The sequence below is a fragment of the Bos mutus genome, chromosome 18 (genome assembly GCF_027580195.1).
Source record: "Bos mutus isolate GX-2022 chromosome 18, NWIPB_WYAK_1.1, whole genome shotgun sequence".
NCBI lineage: Eukaryota > Metazoa > Chordata > Mammalia > Artiodactyla > Bovidae > Bos > Bos mutus.
Genome location: NC_091634.1, coordinates 37148088 through 37170779, shown reverse-complemented (window position 1 = coordinate 37170779; position 22692 = coordinate 37148088). Strand labels below are relative to the sequence as shown.

The 22692-nt window shown below is 54.5% G+C and overlaps 1 protein-coding gene and 1 long non-coding RNA gene across 8 annotated transcripts; one reads left to right on the top strand and one right to left on the bottom strand.

Annotated features, from left to right (window-relative positions):
* Window positions 1-226: 226 nt before the first annotated feature.
* Window positions 227-13573, bottom strand: DOK4 (docking protein 4). 7 transcript variants are annotated; one of them, XM_070388380.1, is made up of 9 exons: window positions 12577-12739; window positions 6911-7163; window positions 3426-3533; window positions 3153-3267; window positions 2765-2884; window positions 2486-2675; window positions 1685-1823; window positions 1399-1522; window positions 227-1281 (listed from the first exon to the last, which is right to left on the bottom strand). In XM_070388380.1, the coding sequence occupies exons 2-9, from the start codon at window positions 6974-6976 to the stop codon at window positions 1163-1165; spliced, it is 981 nt and encodes a 326-aa protein (XP_070244481.1). In that variant the 5' UTR covers window positions 6977-7163; window positions 12577-12739; the 3' UTR covers window positions 227-1162. The 7 variants fall into 7 exon arrangements, with proteins under 7 accessions (XP_070244481.1, XP_070244477.1, XP_070244476.1 ...); XM_070388376.1 differs by lacking the exon at window positions 12577-12739 and adding an exon at window positions 13420-13573 and having other exon boundaries at window positions 227-1522; XM_070388375.1 differs by having other exon boundaries at window positions 227-1522; window positions 12577-12750.
* Window positions 4971-6900, top strand: LOC138991826 (uncharacterized). The gene is made up of 3 exons (XR_011467712.1): window positions 4971-5239; window positions 5713-5772; window positions 6298-6900. It is a non-coding gene; the product is annotated as an uncharacterized lncRNA (long non-coding RNA).
* Window positions 13574-22692: the final 9119 nt, after the last annotated feature.

Genomic DNA, 22692 nt, shown 5'->3' with positions numbered 1-22692 from the left:
AACGGGCTGTGGCCCCTCCCTGGCTCCAGGGCTCTGTCTGGAGGGGCCTCTTGCTTTACCATCCTCCTGCCACGACTCGAATAGTGGTTATTTACAACAGGGTCTGTTCCCACAGATCAGAACCCTAAAATATTAAAAACAAAAAACCCAACACACACACAACCGAAGGTTTGATGTGAGTAGAAAGATAGCCCTTCTGCACGGTAGTCAATAAATACCAGCACTAGAAAATCAATTGCTTTAATTGCGTTTCAGCAGGGAGCCTCAGCACCATGTGGGGAGGAGGAAATGGGGCGGTCTCGGTTTTTGAGTCCTTTTGGCCAGAGGGAGGCCACACGGCAGGGGAGCACCCTCCACGGGAGCACTGCCCACCTGGTCAGTGAGGGGGCAGCAGGGTGCTCCCCCCGACCCCTCAGTCCTCCTGGGGGCCGGCCTGGCCCTGGAGCAGGAAAGAGCTCAGGAAGGGCCACCCTCCCTGGGCTGAGGTAACAGCACCCTGCCCCCAGTGCGTCTTCTCGCCTACGAAGCAGGAAGAGCCTGGGCAGAAACCACTTTAAAACCAGATTTTCACCTGAGGTGTCAGCGAGATGTCACCTCTGTGTAAAACTCCGAAGTGCAAGGCTGCCGAGTGGCACAGTGTAAGCTTGGATCCTTCCTGTGCCACCAGGCCCAGAGGGACCGAGAAGCCACCTGCTGTCTCCACCCCTGGGCTGCGTGGGAAAGCCAGCAGCCAAAGCAGGCGCCGGGAGTGTGGACTCTTCCTCCTCAGGCCTGAAGCAGGAGGGCTGGTACCCCTTGGGGGACAGGAAAAACCACCGCCCTCACATTCAGAAACAGCCCTGACTGTGGCCTGGTCATGGGGATAAAAAATATGTATGTGGTGGCAGGGAGGGACAGAGGGGGAAATCTTATTAATATAGAATAATGTCATAAGCCATATATATTAAAATCATTAACCGTATATAGTCCTATGGTAGCTCCAGCCCCTCACACATGCTCAGGTGGCATGGCCAGCCCTTTGCCTTGGTCCAGTCTCACCCTTGGGGGCAGAGAAGGGACGGCTTGCTCCCTTTCTCTGGGCTCCTGGCCCACAGCCCCTGCAGGCCGTCCACGAGACACTGCAGGCAGCCCCAGCGGTCGTCCGAGCACGCTAGCTCTGCCGTCACTGGGAAGGGGCCCTGGCCTCGCTGCTGTCCCCCTGGCTGGGCTTTGGCTTTAGCAGGATGAATCTGTTGAGGAGGTCCGTTTCTGAGCTGGCCTGGGCTGCCGCATACCCCTCACCTGTGGACACAGACGCAGGCTGAGGACTTGGGCCCAGGACAGAAGACCCCTGCCCAGCATGCCTTGTCCTCCACAGAGCCTCCTGGCTGGTGGGGGTGATGCACAGCAGTGACTCACCGGCGAAGCTGGAGGCCTCGGCGATGTTCTGGGAACCTGTGATGTGGTGCCAGTAGGCACTGCGGGGCAGCATGGTAGTGGGCGTGCAGGGGTATGAGTAATGTTCTGTGCCCTTGTTGAGCAGCTGTGGGGCAGAGAAGGGTCAGCGGCTAAGCCCAGGGGTGGCCAGCCCGAGACCCTGCCTGCCTTTGCCATACACATGAGCTGGAGACGGCTGGCACTCTCCCGGTCCTCTGACTGCCCGCCCGCCGCCCCCTACCCTGGACTGAGACGTGCGCGGCCTCACCCTCACATTCTTCTCCATCTCCAGCAGGACTCGTTTGTGCTGCTCGGCGATGGCCAGGGTGGCACTGTGGACCCGCTGGTAAATCTGTTCCCCTTCCTGTGTCTGGAAGGTGTAGAGCCCTTCTCCAGCGTCACACATCCTGGGGACACAGAGAGCACGGTGGTGGGCGTGTCCCACGTATGTGACATGCTCAGGCTCTCCTTTGGGAACAGGCAGGGCTGTTACCTGAGGGCCTGACCACCCAGCTCAAACGTGTTGAACATTTTCCATGGGCCTGGTGGTGGTCTAAATGCTTTACGAGAATTAATCCATTCTGTTTTCTCCACCACCTGGTCTGTGTGCAATCAGTTTGCTCATTACTACAGTTTTTCTCAAACTATCTTATAGATGAGAAAACTGAGGCATTCAGAAGCTAAGTAACAACCAAAGTTACATGGTGGAGTATACAGAATTGGAGTCTAGGCAGGCTCCTCCAGAGTTCAAGATATACCCAGTCACCATCATCACCCAGTGTATGAGGCTAGGTACTTTTATTATCCCATATGACAGATAAGAAAACTGAGACACAGGTCTGCCATCACACAGCTGGTCAGTGCCAGTGCCAGTGCCAGCATCTGATTTGAGCTTTTGACGTACTTGCTGGGAGCCTCGATTTCTTCATCTGTAAAACTGGAATATTATGTTCCCCTTCAGGATGCTATGCCGATAAATGAGCTTTCAGCACAGGGCCCACCCAACACAAGTGAGTGGCAGCCACCATCAAGACCGTGGCTGGAGGGTGGGGAGGCGAGTGGGTCCTACCGGCCAGCCTCGAAGGTGAAGCGGGTGGCATCCCGGCCATAGCGGCGCAGTGAGCAGAGGGGCCACGAGACGAGCTTCACGCGGGGGTTGTGTATGTCCCAGAGGTAGATGTTCTCGTGGGTGATCTGCAGCTTGCACTCGCCGTACACGTCCAGGTTGGGACAGGGCAGCAGGAAGACATTGAAGCGATCTGGAGGGGAGAGGACAAGAGGGCCTGGAGCTTTCGGGGGGTGGGGGGAGGTCCTCCCACCCCCACCCTGTGCCAGCACCAGGCCTCACCTGTCTGCTCACACTGCACTCCTGGGGCCAGGAGGTCTGGCTCTCCCAGACTGATGTCGTTGAGCCTCGACCCCAGACACTCCACAGAGAGCGTCTTGTACCACTCCTCTGCCTCCAGCTCTGGAGAAAACAGTATCTCATCATGCTGCCAACTCAGGGTCCCTCGGCAGCCTACCCCACCTGCTTCAGCCGGAGTAGTCCCCGCACGCAAGGCAGAGAGGGCGAGGCCAGTGGACTCTGCCTGCCTGCCCACCTCATCCTGGGGGGCGGCTCCCTCAAAGGCGCCCTCCTCCCCTACACCTCACACCCCATCAGGAGAGCTAGCCTGGCTCTGCCCCCTACCAACTGGACCTTGACCGGCACACAACCGGCAGCCCCATCCCCTCACCTGAGTCGCAGGTGAAGGTCCGTGCGGAGTCGTCAGTGAATATGATGGCCACTGCCTGTCTCTTGGTCTCCTTGGGGAGCCGTGTGACACACTTGACATTGCTGATCTCTGTCACCTGGCACGGCATCCACAGGGGACTCAGCCAGGGTGAACCACCTCCCGCTACATCCCCCGCAGCTCTCCCACCCCCAGGAGGTCCTGTTGGCCCTCAGGACTCTGAATAACAATCATCGCTGCTTACAGGTTGGGGAGCTAGGGCCCAGGCCCCCTAACCTTGGGGCAGCCTCGGAGGCACACGGACTTCTCGTCTGGATACTTCTCCAGCCGCTGAGGCCCCTTGCTGGAGGACTTCCGGAACACCAGCCAGCACCTCCGGTAGATCTGTGGGGCGAGATGGCAGGGGGATGGACCCTGGACCACTCCCAGCGCAGCCAAAGTGACCCTGCAGTTTTCCCTGCCTACCACGAGGGGCAGTGCCACATAGCCTTCTAGGGGGCTCAGGCCCAGGAGACCTGGGACAGCTGACACCAGTGTGACACCCCACCCTGGGGAAGAGACCCCTCCCCAAACTGAAAAGGCAGTCATTTCTTGGCTGGCTCCATAAAAGTTGCTCCTGAGTTACTGTTTACTATGAGTTCAGCCCTGGGTTTAATCTAAGTAGCCAACATTTATTGAGTGCTTCCTATTTGTGCTTTTTGTTATTAGCACTCCTCACATTTAATCTCAGGGTCACTCTTGAGGTCAGTTCTATTATCATCTCCACTTTACAGATGGAATCTGAGGCACCCAAGAGTTGAGTAACAGCTTATGAATGGCAGAACTGGTATTTAAAACCGGCTGCCTGGAGCCAAGGCCGTACTGGGAAACCACTGCGCTAAGGCTCAGTCCAGGAGCACCGGCCAGGACAGAGGCAATGTCGTGCGGATAGGAATCAGGCCCGAGCCCGCTCCCAGCCTGCACATCACCGCAGCCCTTGTTCTTAGAGCCAGGGGACAGCTCTTGATGTAGGTAACACCCCCTCTTGTCTCCAGGACCATCCTGGGAATGAAGAGAACCAGGGTTAGTTTCCTGCTCCAGCTGGGAAACCAGGCGCTCTCAGAGGTCAAGGAGCAGAGCCAGGAACCTGGAATCACCCCAGAGCACAGAGCCGTCCCCAGTGAGGTTCATCACTCCTTGCCCCAACCACCGCCAGTGACCCTTGCCTAAATCCACCTAAATTCTCTATAGCTTCCCGGACTCCATCCGAGGGGCAAAGGAGCCAGGGAGCCGGGAGCTGCAACGTTGGTGGCCCTAGCCACTTGCCTGGGCCTCTGACTCTTCCTCCTATGGCTCTTTTCCAGCCCAAAGTCCAGCTGGGGTGTACCTACTCTTTCAGCAAGCACTCTAGAAGGCTGGCAGAGCCATTCCACAGGAATCTCCAGTGCTCCTCTCACTGGCAGCATGGAGACTGAGGGGCCCTCCTCTTTGCCCTGCTATGTGGGCACCAGATCCTCGGCAGGCAGGTTCCCAGAGTGCGGTGGGCCAAGGCAGTCTCCATCCTGAGAAGCTACTCACACCAGGCTATTTCAGGCTCCGGAGACTCCAGGAGACATGTCTGTCCCTGCCCCCCTGACCTTGGCTCAGCCCTCGGCCTGTCTGCATAAACCCCAGCAGGCCTCAACTCTAAGCTGAGCAGCTCTTTTAGGGCAGAGATTGTATTTTATTCTCAGAATCCTCACATCCCAGTAGCCTCGTGAACAGAGCCTGCTGAACAAGTGAATGATCATGTGTAGAGACCGTGAATGGATGGATGGATGAATGAATGAATGAATGCATGAATGCTGCCAACTCAGATATGCCCTGCCAGGCGGGGCTCTGTGCAGCCTGCAGGGGCAGAAGGCCTGGGGGCCTGAGCGCTCTGGTTGCCTGGTTACAAGATACACACACACACACATGCACACACGCGCACGCACACACACTCGCACGAACACAGAGCCCCAGGGAGCCACTGTGCTCAAGAGCCCTCCTTCCCCACTTCTCACAGGTCTTTGATCAGCGCTTCAGAAACGCGCTGCCACAGCTCTGCCTTGGGAGGAAAGCCCTGGCAGGTAGGAGGGCCCGCTCCTGATCTCTTTCAGCCCTTCCCCCCTCACCTCTGTGGGCTGAGACAAGAATGGCTGGCCTGAGACAAGAATGGCCCGGTGGCCCCAGCCCCTCACAGCAGATCTGCAGGGGGAAGTCGAGTTCCCTGAGTGGGGGTGACTCCAGACGGGGCCTGGCCACAGCCCAGCTCCTAAACCCTGCCCTTGACTGTGCCCACCGTAGGTTCCCAGGCCTCCCCCGAAACAGGCCAGGTTCTAAGCCCAAGTGGCCACCTCAAGTGCCTTGGCTTCCTGGGAAACTCTGCTCTGGACCCGCCCTCGGCCCAGCTGGCCCCTGGGGACCTGAAGGCACTGACAGGTCTGGGCCCTGGGGAAGGAGGAGCCACACTAGAAGCTGGGCCCCTGCCCCCTGCCTGCCCACCTCAGCCTTAGCTTTTCTCCTCGTTCTGTGCTCCAAATGGGCTCCATCCTTCTCTCAGGGCAAGAACACAGTGGCTGATGGCCACCAGGGCCCAGGCTGGGACACAGTCCAAATCCAGGTAAGACCCCAATGTGCCCACCAGCTAAGTGGCTGCCCCCTGCCTGGACAGAAGAGCCCCCAACAGGGGCCCTGGGGTGAGGGCCACAGAAGTGGAAGGGGGCGCAAGAACCACCCTGCTCCAAGGCCAGTCCTGTTCTGTCTGGTACCCACGCAGGGGCCCCTGAGTATCAGAGCCCAGCTCCTCCGCCAGCCCACTCTGCTGAGCCAGGAAGCCTTGAAAGTCAGATCACACCCCCACTCCCATCAAGGCCATGGCGGAGGGGAGGGTGAGCAGGGGGCCCAGGTAAACACAAGACTTGGGCTATCTCAGGGGCCAGGGTTTCCATCTTACTGGGGAGACCCCTCAATGGAGAGAGCGGGGAGAGTCAGGGAATAAAGTCAGCTCTTGGGACAGCCTCACCAAGATTATTAAGTTGGTCCCTGGGGCCCCTGCTCATGCCTTTTTGGGGGGGCGGTTTCAGCAGTAGGGGGTGGGAGAGGGTGCACACCCAGCAAAGGTGCATCTGAGGCCTCATCTCCATAGGCCCTCCAAGCCCCCAAAACCTGGGAGGAAAGCAGCCGGGCCCAGTGCCATGGGCCATCCCGCCCAGGTGCTCATTCATAAACCACATAAATGCCAGCTTCTGTGCCCCTCGTACCGCCGCCCTACCCCCAACAACCAACCACTCTCCTTGGCCAATACTTCAACCGTAGAAGCAACAACCGAAGACAAAATAAATAAATGCCAGTACACAGAAAGCTACGGGAAGCAGGAGAGATGAGGTACTTTAAAGAAAAGAGGCCAGGGGAGGGGAGGGGGAGACGAGGAGGTGATGGCAAGGGGAAATGACAAGCTGGTCTCAGCTCAGATACAGCCCGGCATTTCCAGCCGCTGCCCGGGCGACAACTTCAACAATAGCAGGCGAGCTGCCTGCCCATCGGCCACCACCACTGGCCCAGCCACTGGGACTCCAGCCAGCCGGGCTGGGGTGGGGGCTGCAGTGGGCAGAGCCGGGCCCAGGCACATGCCAGGCAGCCCGCCGGCCAGAAACCTCGAGAGACCGGCAATGCACGATGGCCGGCCAGGAACCGGCGGGTGGCCGTGCACCCCTGACATCCCAGATGCCAGACCCAGGGCCCCTTGGAAGGTGGCTCACCCCGAGCTTCCTGCTCTTCATCTTCACGTAGCCTTGCTTGACGATGTCGTTGAAATTGGTCGCCATGGTTTCTCCACCGTGTCTTTGAGGCTCGTCTCTCCCGGGCGCCGAGGGGAGGGATGCCCAGGTGGCCTCGGTTTTCCCGGCTTCTCCGATCACCTGTTCAAGATCCTCCGACGGGGCTGCTGCACGGAGCTGCTCCTCACCTTGCCTGCCTCAGCATTGTTCTAGCAGCTCCTTCGCCCGGCGCCTGCTGGAAATAAAAATGACAGGGAGATTAGACAGTGACATCTTTCTCTTCCCCTGGCCGTCTCGATCTTTTTTTCCTTCCTCTACCCACACTCGTCCCCTCCCTTCCTCCCTCTGCCCGCCCTTCTTCCTTCCCTTCCCTCCCCACCCCAGGACGGCAGAACCATTCAGGAAAACCCCGAGGTGGAGGCCTCTACGAGGAAAATGGTCTAGCCCAGTCCCCTCCCTCACACGGTTAACCCCTTCCTGGGAGGACGGGCTCCGGCTCCTGCTGTGGAGGTGGGGGCAGAGGGAAAGGTGGCCGGGGAACTGCCGGCGGGGCCCTAGCTCCTGCTGCAGCTGAGGGGCAGGCTTCCAGCAAGCCCCCCTCCTGCGCGGGCACCTCCCTGTAGGAAGCCTTCCAGGAGACGGGCTCCTGGGAGATGGCACAGATTCTGGGACCATGCTCCCCGAGGTTAGATGATCCACCCCGTCGGTTTCAGCAGACAGCCCCCCCAACTACTCCAGGCCCTCTGTCCCACTTTGTTCTATACCTGGATCTCCCCAGCTCCAGGCAAGAGTCTGAGAACTGTCCCCTCAAACCCTGCTCTCTCCGCCCCCTGGAACTCTTCAGCAGCCTGTCTGGGTGCTGCTTCCTGGGTAGGAGGGTAGAGTCCAATGGGACGGGCCTGCAGATAAGCCTGAAGAATGTGCTGGGCAGGCTGGCAGTGGCCACTGTCAAAGCGGTTGCCTTGCCCTGGTGCTGGGAAGGCCAGGTTGGTCTGTGAGGGCATCGGGTCTGGACAGGACTCTCGGTGTCCCGTGTCCTGGACCCGGGCAGGAGTTAATTACACAGAGAACTAGCAAACACCTGGGCTGGGAGCAAAGGACACAGCTGGACCACATTGAGGGGGACTAAGGGGAAGTCCATACGCAGCTGGAAAAGGGATGCCACCAGGGGCTCTTGGAATCAGGCAGGTCGGCAGATAACAAAGACACAGACTTGGCGGAGGGGGGTGTCTCAGTGATGACCCAGCCCAATGCCTATTTCAGACCATTTTATGGTTGGGGAAAAGCAAGCTGCCCAGAGAGGAGAGGCGGTGTGGCCAGAGTCACAGAGCAAGTCCAGGCTTCAGCCAGGGACAAATAAGTTCTGGAGTGGGTGATGGAGGTGGCCCTGGGGATGGGATGCTCTGCCACCTGGCACTGGCCACTCACCACCGTCTTAGCCTTCTCTGCCACCCAGGCTCAGGGGCAGGGCTGTGCCCACAACATGGTCCCCTGCATCTCTGGATGAGAATGTAGCAGCATTGCTGGGGTCAGCTGGGCATCTGTGCTGCCAGGACAGGACCCTGGGGCAAGTGTCCTGCTGGAGCTGCCAGCAGCTTGGCATTAATTAATCTTCTGGAGGCCTGTCTGTCAAGTCCCTAACAAGGAACAGATGTGACTATCCCAGTGTGCACATGCAAACAGGCAAAAGGACACAGAGGGTAGTGCTCTCTATGCCCCGTGTACCCCGAGAGCCCCTCCAGCATCCCTCAGCGGCCTCCGTGCCCATCCACGCCTTCTCTCCCAGCTCCCTGGGAGCCAAGACCCTGCCACACCCAAGTGATCTGTTTTCCTCCTGTAAGGTCGGCTGTGGGGTCCCTCCCTGGTACTGACCACCCCCCCAACAGCCTTGCCAGACCCAGGTGCTGGCACTCAGATGAACAAGCTTTCCCAGCTCTGTCTCCACCATCTGGGGCTTCCTTGACCCCAGCAAGGACCAGCTCTGTAAAAGTCCCCTCTGAGATGATGGCCAGCCAGCCGCTGGCTGAGGGTCCAGAGCAAGGAAGGCCCCTTTCAGAACACACTGACCAGCACGCATGGGCCCAGGGTTCATCCAGGGCAGCTTGGGATGTGGCCCAGCCAGGAACACGCACTTAACGGCAAGAGGTCCTGGGCAAGCCACTTAACATCTCAGCGCCTCAATTTCCCCACCAGTAAAATAAAATAAAAAAAGATAAATCAGCCCATTTTAAATGAGGAAATGAATCCTTAGGCACCTGCCTGCCCATGCTGGACCAAGAGCGTCTGCCTTGTAAACCCAAAGGGCTGACTGTATTTCGAGAGCTGCTGCCCAGCCAAGGGCTGTGAGATCACCCTAACCCAGCCTTCCACCTGCCCAACACAGGCCTGCTCCTTCCTGCCCCTCCCCGTTACCTTCCCCGCTGTACCCCTTGAGTGACTGCAGCCGCCAAGCTCTCGGGAGTACCCCTGGCACGTCTGTCCACAGGTCCACACCCCGCCCTAGGCTCCAGGCCCTAGAAATAAACCAACGGAAAGAGTAACCTTCCAGGGAGAGCCTGGGTGGCAGGGCGCCCGGCAGCTCACGCTGGCCTGGAGTCACAGGTGGTGCTGACCTTACTCGGTTCCAAATAAATATGCAAGAGCAAGACCCAAGCTGGGGCCCAGAATGATACAGCACAGGAGAGCTGGGGAGGCGGGGAGAGAGGGGGAAAGGTCAATGGGTAGACTTACATTTGATGGGCAATGGGATCAAGGTGGGGGGTGGGTTCCCAGAACCAACAAATCCCCCAAAGGACGCGGCCCCCTGGCTGAGCCTGTGCAGACCCAATCAGGCATCAAGAGATGGCCGGCGGGCTGAGCACAGCAGGCAGGAACCAGGAAGGCGACCACGCAGCCCTCCTCCCCTTACCGCACCTGGGGCCACTTTCCCCATCACTACTGAACCCCCAGCAGCTCTGGCGCTCACAAGCCTGCAGCAGGGAAAGATGCCCCGCTAACTGTTGTCTCAGGTCTGTAAGGTCAGCTCTGAGCACTCTGAGAGGCTAAGCAGGGTGTCCAGCACCCCCTCAACAGGGAAGGAGTAAGGACCCCCATTCCTCCTCCCAGCCTAGCATCAATGTGGTTCCTCAGCCACAAATGGTACCTGCCCCCGACCAGGACACCAGAGGGGACTCTGAAATGTCCCCTCTCTCCCAGGAAGAGCAGGCGTCCTGTGCGGAGTGGGTAGGAGACTCCCTGGTGCCCAGCAGAGGGGTGGGGCAGGGCCACTGCCCACCTGCCCGGTGGGACAGCCGTCTAAGCACTCCCTCCCTGCACCCAGATTCTGCCTGGAGGCTTGGCTCCAGAACAAACACTACTTGCTGCTGCTGGGAACCAATGGCTGAGCCGGAGTGGCTGTTGGCCTGGCTGGGCCTCCCCACCCTGCAACAGATCGGATCTTATCAGGGCTTGGGGACAGCCCTGCCTGGACTCCGGCTCACTGACGGCTCGCTGTCTCCACCCGCTGGCAAAGATCCTATCGACCGGACTGTCTCCAGCATCAGGGACATTTCCCATCCCCCACCCCAACCTGGTCCTCTCTACCCCCATGTGATGGCTATCGGGCTGGGAGGAGGTCCTCCCTTCCCCAGAGGGCCCCATCCTTGATCTCCTCCACCCCTGCAAATCCTCACAAGCAACCACCACCTGAAACACCGCAGGACTGAAAGTGGGTGGCAAAGTCAGATCCAAAACCAATTGGGAAGAGAAGACTGGCAGAAAAAGACATCAGAACAGTCACTGTCTTCTGGGCCCTCCAGCCAGGAAGGTGGTGCTATGTCTCCAGACCACTGCCGCTGGTCTTCCTCCAGTCCCCCGCCCACCCTTCCGGCCTCATCTCCCCCCTGCCAGGGGGCCGGGGGGTGCGGATGTTCCTCAATGTGCCTAACTCCTACCCATGCGGATCACTGCACTTGCTGTTCCCTGCCTATACAACACTGTTCCCTCAGATGGTCCAAGGTTCATTCTACCGAATCAGTTTAAAGACCATCACTTTAGAGAGGCCTCCCCTGACCACTCTGGCCAAAGGGAGCCCCTAGTCAGCCTCTACCACCACACCCAGTTTCCACTGTCCCCACATATCCCCACAGGTTTTACCTCTTCATCTGCTGGTTTGCTTGGCCACTGTCTCCAACAACATCCTAGAATGTCAGCTCCCTGATGGCTAAGCCTCCTCTAATTAACAGCTCCATCCTAGCACCTAGAATGGTGCCCAGTGAAGAGTGTTGTTTAGTTACTCAGACATGTCCGACTCTTGCGACCCCATGGACTGTAGCCCGCTGGGCTCCTCTGTCCATGGGATTTCCCAGGCAAGGATACTGGAGTGGGTAGCCATTCCCTTCTCCAGGGAATCTTCCCAACCCAGGGATCAAATCCACATCTCCTGCATTGCAGGTGGATTCTTTACTGCTGAGTGCAGAGTAAGTACTCAGTACATGGGGGCTGAAAATGTAATTATCTCCAGGATTTGTTTTGTCCTCTTCATCCTTTCTCCCATCACCACCACCAATATCCACCTGGTCAGACCAAGCTCAGCTTCCAAAGACATGTGGGCAGCAGTGGGTTCCCATTTCCCTGAGCCCTGGACCCACAGTTTGGTTCAGAGCTGACCCGGGGGGAGACAGCACTGCTGACCCCGTGTCCGGGCCTGGCTGGGTGGCCCCACCTTGGCCCTGGTTGTTGGGTGAGATCATGCCCAGCTCTGCTGCCCTGCCTGGGAGAGAAGAGCTAGAAGTAGCCATTGCCCATGCTCAGAAGGACAAGCAACTGGGGGCACAGCTCCTGAGACCCATCCCAACTGGGGGACAGGACTGGCCTGCACTGGAGCCACATCTCTTGAAAGGGGCAAGAAAGGACTTTGCACTAAATAAGCCCAGCCTCAAATCGCTGCTGTGGATCCTGCCCGCCCGTCACTGCCCTTGACTCTTAGACCCCTACACCCGAAACCCTCCATCTGAGTCTCCTGGCAACAGCCACGCAGCCACAGCTTGGGATATGGCCCAGGTGCCGGCCTCTGCTCATACCCCTCTGCAGTGACAGCAAACATTTAACGGGAAGCCAGACTTTGGGAGCCCTGGGGGAGAGAGTGAACAGGACCCCAGGAACAGGCAGAAACAATCAACAAAAGCAGGCAGCTGGCTGCGAGTTTAAGCTGTAGGGCAGGAATCATCTGCAGGTGGGGTGGACGGTGGGGGAGTTGGAGAGTCTCTAGGAATTTAGAGGCGGAGGGTACTGAGAGAGTAGGAGGCCATGAGAGCAGAAAGGGTGCGAGGACGCAAGCTATGATGAGCTGAGCTGTGCCCCTTCGAGATGGTAGGGCCAGGGAGCACAAGGGCCTGGGCCCCTCCGATGGGTAGGTGTGGGGTAGGTGCTGGGTAGGTGTGAGGTCAAGCCCTGACCTGGGGTCCCCTGGAGAAGAGAGCTGAGGGAAGGCGGGGCTCAAGGGGTAGTTCTGAGGGCAGGGACTGGCTTTTGGAAGTGGACCCCTCAGGACCCCCACGGGGTAGGAAGGTCCCATAGGCTTGGAGAGTCCTCAGGGGGGAGTCGCCGAGGGTCTGGAGGGCTCCTGCGCGACCTGAGGCCCCCTCCCCGCCTCGCGCCCCACTAGTTACCTGGGATCCGCGGCCCCTGATGGGGGCGCTGGCTCAGCGGGCGGCAGGCCAGGCTCATGCCCGCGTCACGGCGCGACCGGCGGGGGCGGCGGGGGCGGCGGGGCGGCGGGGCGGCGGGGCAGCGGCGGCGCCGGGCTCCGGGCGGGGACGGTGAGGGAGGCGCGGCCGTCCAGCTTGGCTCCGGATGGGACTCCGCGGAGCCGCCCCGCCGCCCGGCTCAGCCTCGCCGCTCCGCCCCGCCCCGTCCCCCCTGGCGGCCCGCCCCCGCCGTATTCCTCTGAGCTGAGGGACACCGACTTCTGCCCCGGCTTCCCTGCCCTCCCCGCCTCCTCCCACCTCCACCCCCGCCGCCATTCCCTGCTTGCCTCCGCGGGCCCCATCAGGTGGCCCTCCTCACCCCCGGCTCAGCCTCACCTTCCCTTCCTGGGCCCCCAGTCGCAGTCTCACATCGCCTCTCAGCCCCTGAAATCTGAACTCCACATCAGCTCCCAGTCCCCAAATCTCTACCACCCTCTCTCCATTTCCATAGGAATCATACACACATTCCTTGCTCCCCTATCCCCTAGAGAACTCCTTGGGCCTTTCTCAGTCTAGCCTCCCGGAAGACCCCCCACCCCCAGGGACCCCCTATCGCCCCTCTCCAGCACCCCCCACCGCACCCACACAATCGAGTAGCTTCATGAGCGCCTCTCACCCAGATTGTCAGCTCCCCTAGCAGGCGAGCCTCTCCTTCCTCCCCAGCCTCCTCACCACCCTCACATCACCCAGTACTCCCATCCTGCATCTCCCTGAGACTTTTCTAAATCCCATGGCCCACCATCACCCGCCCCCCGCAGCACTCACCTCACAGCTCGTCAGTCTTATCACTGCCCTGTTGGAATCACAAACCGCAGGCCCGCATAAGCTGTGCCAGGCAAGCATGCGTAGGTCGCCTAGGGCCTCCCCAGGGATGGGACTCTGTCACCCCTCTGGTTTTCTGGTCTGCACCCTTTAACACCAGTGGTTTGCAGAGTGAAGGGTCAGCATCCGTATCACTTTGAAACTTGTTAGAAAAGCAAATTCCCTACCCCAGCCCAGACCTGTGAAATCAGGATCTCTAGGCTTAGTGCCCAGAAATCTGCGTTTTAACAAGCCCCTAGGTGACTCTGATGCGCGTTAAACACTGCTTTACACCAAGTACACGAAACAAAACAAGAGACCACACCTGAACAGCTGAAACCCTTAAACATGTAAATGCTTCCCAGTCTAACCTTTGACCAGGTTTTCTCTGAGCGGAGAGCCCAAGGCACCGAGGGTCCGAGAACCACAGCACTCACTCAGGGATCGAATGCCTCTGCCTTCTAATCACTGGGCCTCAGTCTAAATCTGGCGCACAGGACTTCTTAGGGGGCTGCTTCCCTTCCCCTGAATACTTCCTAGGGTGGTCACTCTCATGCCAGTGGCCACCAAGGGAGCCTCAAGGGCTCCTAGCAGCCTCCACCCTGGTCCTGAGCTAACCAGTCCCTCGATGCCAGGGGAAGGAGGGGACCACGCTCATCTTGTCCTTGCCAGCTAAGCTGGCCTGGGTCTCGACCTCCTGACCTCCCTATGAATCTTTCAAACTTGACCCTACCTGCTTTGCTTCAAACCACAGCTCGTAAAGCTTCCAGCACTTGACTCATCACAGCAAACTCTTTTTACCACCAGTAACCTTTGGAGGGGTCTTCCCTGGTGGCTCAGTGGTTAAGAACCTGGCAATGCAAGAGATGTGGGTTCAACCCCTGGGTTGGGAAGATCCCCTGGAGAAGGAAATGGCAACCCACTCCAGTATTCTTGCCTGGGAAATCCCATGCATAGAGGAGACTGGAGGAGTCCATGGGGTCACAAGAGTCAAACACAGCTGAGTGACTAAACGATAAAAAACCTTTGGAGGAGTTTTGGCCAACAATAACCACCAAGAGAGTTTTCATAATAAAAAAGCATCTTTTCTAGAGTAGGGCTTCTCAAACTTCTTCCTTCTCTCATTCTCTTAATTTTTCCCCAGTGCACTCTCTGTCTGCAGTACTGTCACCTAATTTTTTTAAATTAAACTTTTTTATTTTGAGATATTTGAAGATTCACATGCAGTTATAAGTTATAGAGAGAATTCATGTGCCTTTACCTAGCTTCATGATATCTTGCAAAACTGAGAACAGTATCACAACTAGCATGTTCAAGGCACAGAACGTTTCCATCACACAAGATCCTCCCTGCTGGGCTTTTATAGCCAAACCCACTTCCCTTCCCACCTTACCCCCTCTAACCCTGGCAACCACTAATCTGTTCTCTATTTCTGTACTTTCGTCCTTTCCAGAATGTCGTAAAATCAGAATTGTAAGTATGTAATCTTTGGGGACTGGCTTTTTTTTTTTTTTTTAAACTCAGTGTAATTCTTTGGGGAACCATCCAAGCTGTTTCCTGTATTAATATTTGTCTTTTTCATTGCCAAATAATATTCCATGGCATGGATGTGTTGCAGTTTGTTTGTTTGCACACCCATTGAAGGATGTCTGGTCCAGTTTTTGCCTGTGATGAATAAAGCTGCTATCATCGTTCATGTATAGGTTTTTGTGTGAATATAAATCTTTACTGCTCTGGGACGAATGCCTAGGAGCACAACTTCTGGGTCTTATGGCAATTGTATGTTTAGTTTAAATTGCTGCACTGCTTTCCGTAGCGGCTGTACCATTTTGCATCCCCACTGGCAATGTATAATTTGGTGACCTCATCTCTTCACATCCTTGCCACCATTTGTTATCGCTCTTTTTCTTTTCAAGTCATTCTGATAAGTGTATAGGGATATCTCGTTGTGGTTTTACTTTGCATTTCTCTACTGACTAATGTTGAAAATATGTTCATGTGCTTATCTGCCATCTGTGTATCTTCTTCAGTGAAATCTTCATGTCTTTCGCCGATGTTCTAATTTGAAAATTTGCTTTTTTAATGTTGAGTTCTGAGAGTTCTTTATATATTCTAGATACTAGTCCTTGTCCACATATTTGTAAATACGTGGTCTACAAGTATTTTCTCCCAGTCTGTAGCTTGTCTTTTCATCCACTTAAAATGGTCTTTCACAAAGTAAAATTTAATTTCAGTGATGTCCAAATTATCGGTTTTTCCTTTTATAAATTGTGCTTTCAGTGCCAAGTCTAAGAACTTTTCCCTTAGCCCTTGATCATAAAGACTTTTTCCTGTGTTTTACTCTAAAAGTTAGATCATTTTATGTTTTACCTTTAAGTCTGTGATCCACTTTGAGTTAAATTTTGTAGAACATATGAGACTTGGGTTGATGTGGTGTTTCCCCACCCCCTTTGACCCATGGATGTCCAGTTGTTGCAGTACCATTTGTTGAAAAGTCTCCTTCTCTTTATGCCATTGAATTCTTTTTACAACTTTATAAAAAAATCAGTTGGATCCATTGTGAGTTCTCTGTTCTGTTCTGTTGATTTATGTGTCTATTTCTTGGCTAATAACACAAAGGCTTGATTACTGAAGCTACGCAATAAGTCTTGAGAATCAGGTAAACTGAGTCCTCTCACTTTATTCTTTTTGAAAACTGTTTTAGCTATTTTATCTCCTTTGCCTTTACATATTTTAGAATAATCTTATCTATGAAAGTGAAAGCGTTAGTTGCTCAATCATGTCTGACTCTTTGTGACCCCATGGACTGTGTAGCCCCGTAGGCTTCTCTGTTCATGGGATTTCCCAGGCAAGAATATTGGAGTGGGTAGTTATTCCCTTCTCCAGGGAATCTTCCTGACCCAGAGATTGAACCTGGCTCTCCTGCATTGGCAGGCAGATTCTTTACTATCTGAGCCACCAGGGAAGCTCGATCTTGTCTATAGCTACAGAAAATCTTGCTAGGACTCTGATAGAAATTACCTTCAAATTTGATCAGTTTGGGGAGAATGGACATTTTTACGATGTTGAGTCTTCCAATCCATATTTAAAATGTAGAGTGTGGGGTTTCCTTGGTGGTTCAGTGGATAGGAGTCTGCCTCCCAGTGCAGGAGACACAGCTTAGATCCCTGGATGGGGAAGATCCCACATGCCACACGGAGCAACCAAGCCCTCGTGCCACAACTATTGAGCCTGTGCCCTAGAGCCCATGCTCTGCAACAAGAGAAGCCACCGCAGTAAAAAGCCCACGCACGGCAACTAGATGGTAGGCCTGCTTGCCACAAGGAGAGAAAAGCCCGTGCAGCAAAGAAGACCCAGCACAGCCCAAAATAAATAAGTAATACAATTATTTTAAAAATGTACAGTGTGGCAAGGGTTTATGTAGGTACACCTATCAGTACAACCCTGATAATGAACATCCTCATCCTTCCATAGTTTCCTCCTTCCCTCTCGTGTCTCCTTTACCCCTCCCCCACCCTCATCAGTCCATGGACGATCATTGCTTTGATTTCTTTTACTATATATTAGTTTGCATTTTTTACTAATTGTACAGATAAATACATACAGTGAAATACAACAACAATTAAAACAAAGAAATATTCTATATGCAACAACATGGATGAATTGCAAAATAATTACTCTGAGTGAAAATAAATGAAACCAGAATTAGGGAGTACATATTATGTGATTTCATACACATACACTCCCCCCACAATATAACATATTTTATACATACATATACACTATATCTTAAAGCATGGAACTGTTTCATTCATGTGCTACCGAAAATCAAGTATGCATAAAACACTGCTCTGAAAAGTCTTCCTAAGAGCCAGTTTCTACATTTGAACTCAGAAGTTGCCCACAGTATGTCTTCATTTAACTCCCGGGTATAACTGGGGATAGGGGAAGTTAGGGCTTTCCTGGTAGCTCAGCTGGCAAAGAATTCACCTGCAATGCAGGAGACCCCGGTTCAATTCCTGGGTCGGGACGCTCCTCTGGAGAAGGGGTAGGCTACCTACTCTAGTATTCTTGGGCTTCCCTTGTGGCTCAGATGGGAAAGAATCCACTTGCAATTTGGGAGACCTGGGCTTAATCCCTGGGTTGGGAAGATCCCCTGGAGGAGGGCGTGGCAACCAACTCCAGTATTCTTGCCTGGGGAATCCCATGGACAGAGGAGCCTGGTGGGCTACAGTCCATGGGGTCGCAAAGAGTCAGATACAACTGAGCAACTAAGAACAGCACAGCACAGGGGAGGTTAAGGTGCTGTGGATTACCAGGAAAACCTTCAGTGGAGACTGGAGATGTCTGTCTGTGAGGCCACTGGCAAATTATCTCCCTTCCCAGAACCTCAGCACCCTCATTTTATTTATTTATTTGGCTGCGCCAGGTCTTAGTTGCAGCATGTGGGATCTAGTTCCCCTACTGGGGATTGAACCTGCATTGGGAGCACAGAGTCTTAGCCATTGGACCACCAGAGAAATCACACCACTCTCCTTTTAAAATCACGGGTGGGACAAGGAATGCCCCCCAATTTACAGGTGAATGGCCCCTCCATCTTCCAGCACCAGCTAGAGGAGGTTAAATGAGGATGGTGCCAGGTGGGTTTGGCTCTCCAGCTCATGGCCGGGGTTCCCAGCCCCAGTTTTAATCCAGCATTGATGCTGGGCCTAAGAGGCCCAAGATGGGGTTGGGGGAGTCTCCTGGGCTCCAGCTGTATTTGCTTTATCAAGTCCTTGAGGCTCAAGCCTGCTGAGCAGTGGCGCCACTCAGCCCCACTGGGCAGGCCGATTTTATTTTCTCACATTTTCTTTCTATAGCCAACACACTTTGTAGGTGGGTAGACTGGCTTTGCTTCTCACTCGAGCACACTCCAGGCTTTCAGTTGCTCTGGGCACAGGCTCATGACTGATTTGTCTAGGGGGAGGGATGTGATCCCAAACAGTGGCAATGGAGTGTGATGGAGTAAAAGCTGGGCATTCTCTGGGCAGCAAATGGTTAAGTCCAAGAGCTGTGATAGCAACACCTGTGTGCCCAGGGTCCAAGCACAGGCACCAGCATTCCTGTTGCCTTCTTTAACACACCCCACCCCCACGCCCCTGCCCCAGCTCCCTCCCAGACGTCTCAGCTGGGAGGGAATGAGGGAATGATGAAGACCGGGCAGCCAGTACCTCCAGTAAGGATGTGGTGTCTGGGCAAACTGAGACCATGAATAAGGGACAAGGAGTTGGCTGTGCGAATTCAGCTTTGTTCCTCCACTTCCCTCTGGCCCATCCGAGAGGCTGTCCTCCTAAAGACAGGAGGGCTCCAGGCAGACAAGGGCAGTGTCTTAAGCACGTAGGCTCCAGAACCAAACCACCTGGTTCAAGCCCTGGTTTCATCAACTGGGCAACTTACCTAGCCTCTCTGTGCCTCTGTTTTATCATCTGTAAAGTGGGGACAATGAGCTATGAGGAAATATATTCGGAGTTCCTGGAAGAGGACCCTGCCTGTGGGGTGTACCCCAAACAGGCTGGTTAGTAATCCACATCATTTCTTTCTTTCTTTTTGCCTGTTTCCTAAATTTTCTACAGGGGTAGAAATTTTTTCCTAAATTTTCTATAGGGCCCAAATTTTTGGCCACAGGAAAGCCCTATTTTGAGCCATAGACTGAATTTTGCATTTCCCTGAATCTCCCAACATTTGAAGAGAAGAGGGTTATTTGAAGCCCCAAGAGGTTGATCCAAAGCCATGTGACCCCACATTGGACAAACACAGGGGTGGGGATGAGGGCCAGGCACGCAGGCCACTCACTGAATCAAGAGTGAAGCAGGAGGAGCAGGTGAGGCTCAGAAACAGAGACAGTGCATGGAGAGGGCCTGTCTTCCTCTGCCCCAGGGGGTCACTGCAGCCAGCACAGAGCAGCCAGGGAGAGCTGGCCAGGTGGGCCAGGGGCGGGGGCCCGCTTTCCCAGGAAAGAGGACAGCAAGGGCACGGCCTGGCACCCTCAGGCTGCCTCTGGACAACCACACAGGAGATGAAGTTAGATCCCCGGGTTGGGAAGATCCCCTGGAGCAGGAAATGGAAACCCATTCCAGTATTCTTGCCTGGAGAACCCCATGGACAGAGGAGCCTGGTGGGCTACAGTCCATGGACCTGCAAAAGAGTCGGATATAACTGAGTGACTAAACACACACCAGGTATATATTGCCTCCTGGGTGCAGCCCAGACTTCAGGACCTCACCCAAGCATGCCGCTGGGAGCCAGTACTTGAAAATTCTCACTCAGGACAGAGACTGGGAAGCATGGGAGCTCCTAGCTGTGCTGCAAGACAGTTCATGATTTGGAGCCTCAATTTCCTCCCCCGGAAATGGGAATAATGAGAGCTAGATAAAACCACATCAGTGGAAACATCTTCCTCGGTGCTTGGTGTACAGAGTAGAGGAGGCCCACACGCTCCTGTTTCTGAATCAGTAATAATATACTCAGGCCTGAGATTTACTCCCAGGAAACTCAGAGCTGTTCTCTGGTGTTGACTCTTCTGGTCCCTCGCCCACACCCCTTGTTTGTATATCACTTGAGAGTTTTTGAAGATTTTCACCTAAAGCGCTTTCACCCTGCTAGAACAGTATTTCCCAAACCCCAGCCACTCCAGCCACTTTGTGATTTTTCCCAGATTCAAGTGTCTCCTGTGCTATTATTTGCTCAATGCCTTTCTTTCAATCACCTCACAATTTTCTCTTTGCTTCAAGAGCAAACCTACATAAAGGAAATACCTGGAAAATAAAATAAATGCATTCAATGTGTGCTAGCTAACCTCACCTGCCTGGAAAGCTTGCTCCAAGGCTTTTGTTAAAGGAGTTTAGCAAGTGTTAGAGAAGTGCTAACCCACGCTACCACCTGTCTGAGACCTCTTTCTTGAAACTGGCAGAGGATAAAAAAAAAACGAACTGAGACTCGCTTCTGTGTAGCATGACCCCAGGGTGGTTAGGGGTGTTTTGTGGGGTGTCACTGCCATCATTCTACTTGTCGTGGTGGTGTGAGTCCACACCGGGAGCTTGTTGAACCTCACTGCAACAATCCTGAGTAGATATCGCAGTCCTCATTTCACAGGTAGAAAAACTGAGACCCAAATGAATTTGTCTAAGATGACATGGCCATGGCAGGACTTGAACGAGAGACCGTGTAGTCTCTGTGTCTTGGGGCCTTGACATAACCTAGAAGGATGGGGATCCTTGTCCATGCTGGTTTCCCGGGGAACCTCTAGCAAAATCTTCACTCCTCCCACACCCCCAGTTCTGCTCCTGGGAAAAGGGCGGGTTTGACAGAGCCAAAGGCAGAGCCAGAGGAGAAGGAATCCGGAGCTGGGAGGAGGCCCCAGAACCTCAGGCAACCTCACAGCAATCGTCAGATTGGTGAGTTCTTTTCAGATGTTGTTGGTGAGTGGCTGGCATCTGTAAGAGTCCCGGACCTCTCCACTGGCCGGAACACTGAGGTCTGGGCCAGTTTGCCACTCAAGACAAGGCCCTGAACGGTCTCCCTGAATGGTCTCCCTCCCCCCGCTGGTCAGTGACACAAACCAGCCTCCCCAGGAACCTTCACATCAAAGGGGACAAGCCAGGAGGGGTGGAGAGGAAGGAGATGGGGCCCCCCCTGCTCCCTCTGCTTCCTCCCAAGGAGACTGGGCCAGGGGCCATTTCCGATGGATGTGGAGAGCCGCTTTTAGGAAGATGACATTCCAGCCCCACCTCCCAATGCGAGCCCCTCTCCAAGACAGCTCTCTCTCTGGGCTGCCTTCCTGAGCACACATGTCATATGCTACTATCAGGACTGACATGCTATACCCTGGACAGGCATGCCAGCCAGCAGTAAAAGGAGGCTGCAGGCTCAGCCCAGCTTCCCCTCCCTCACTGATTCATTCAACAAACATCTGAGCACTTAACTCTGTGCCAGGCGCTGGGCAATGGGGACACTGTGGTCAACAAGAACAGCCTGCATCTGAGGAGTTCATAGTCTAGGAAAAGTGACAGGGGCTGGGACACTCCCAACGCAGGGGGCCTGAGTTCAATCCCTGCTTGGAGAACTAGAGCCTGCACTCTGCAACTAAGAGTTATGTGCTGCAACTAAAGAATCCCGCATGTCACAACCGAGACCAGGTGCAACCAAATGAATTGATTTTCTTTTTTTTAAGTGGTAGGCATTGATCTAAGAATTCCATAGTTGCAGGTACAAGATACGAGGAGAGAGTGGGAGAGAAAGGGACTATAGGGTGCTGGAAAACCTATGGTGAGCTCCTGACCTGCCTGGGGAGGCTTTTAACAGATGAAGTGATTCTTAAGATGAAAGTAAAAGGGTGAGTTCTCTAGGTGGAGAGGGATGGCAGAGTGTTCTGAGCTGGGGGAATGGCATGTGCAAAGACCCTGTGGCAGAAGACAGCCTGCCTGTCTAGGTGCATGGGAGGATGCCTGGGTGGCTGGAACGCCCAGGGAGATGGCGACACATGCTGCTCAGTGAGGCTGGCTGTGTGCAGAGTCTTGACGGCCAGTTCAAGGGTTTGGTCTCCATTTTAAGAGTAGCAGGGAAAGACTTCCCTGATGGTCCAGTGGTTAAGACTCTGCCTTTCAATGCCAGGGATGTGGGTTCGATCCCTGGTGGGAGAACTAAGATCCCACACGCTATAGGATGCGGTCAAAAATTAATTAAAAAAAAAGAACAACCGTTATTAAGAGTCAAAAGAAAACAAGTGTCGGCAAGGATGTGAAGAAAAAAAACAAACCCTTGTACATCATTGGCAGGAGTGTAAGATGATATAGTTACTATGGAAAATGGGGCTTCCCAGGTGGTGCTAGTGGTAAAGAATCTGCCTTCAATGCAGGAGACCTGGGTTTGATCCCTGGGTTAGGAAGATCCCCTGGAGAAGGGCATGGTAACCCTCTCCGGTACTCTTGCCTGGAAAATTCCATGGACAGAGGAGCCTGGTAGGCTGCAGTCCATGGAGTCAAAAAGAATTAGACATGACTGAAGCAACTTAGTACACACACATCTGGAAAACAGTATTGAGGTTCCTCAAAAATAACAGTAACGAGGAGATAGTCAAAAGTTTTAAACAGAGAACAGGATAGGATCCAATTTTCATTTTGGAAAAGTCCTGATTGCCCTATAGAGAAGCCATGGGGGCAAGTCAAAGGAATTGTGGGGAGCAGGACAGAAAGTGAAGGC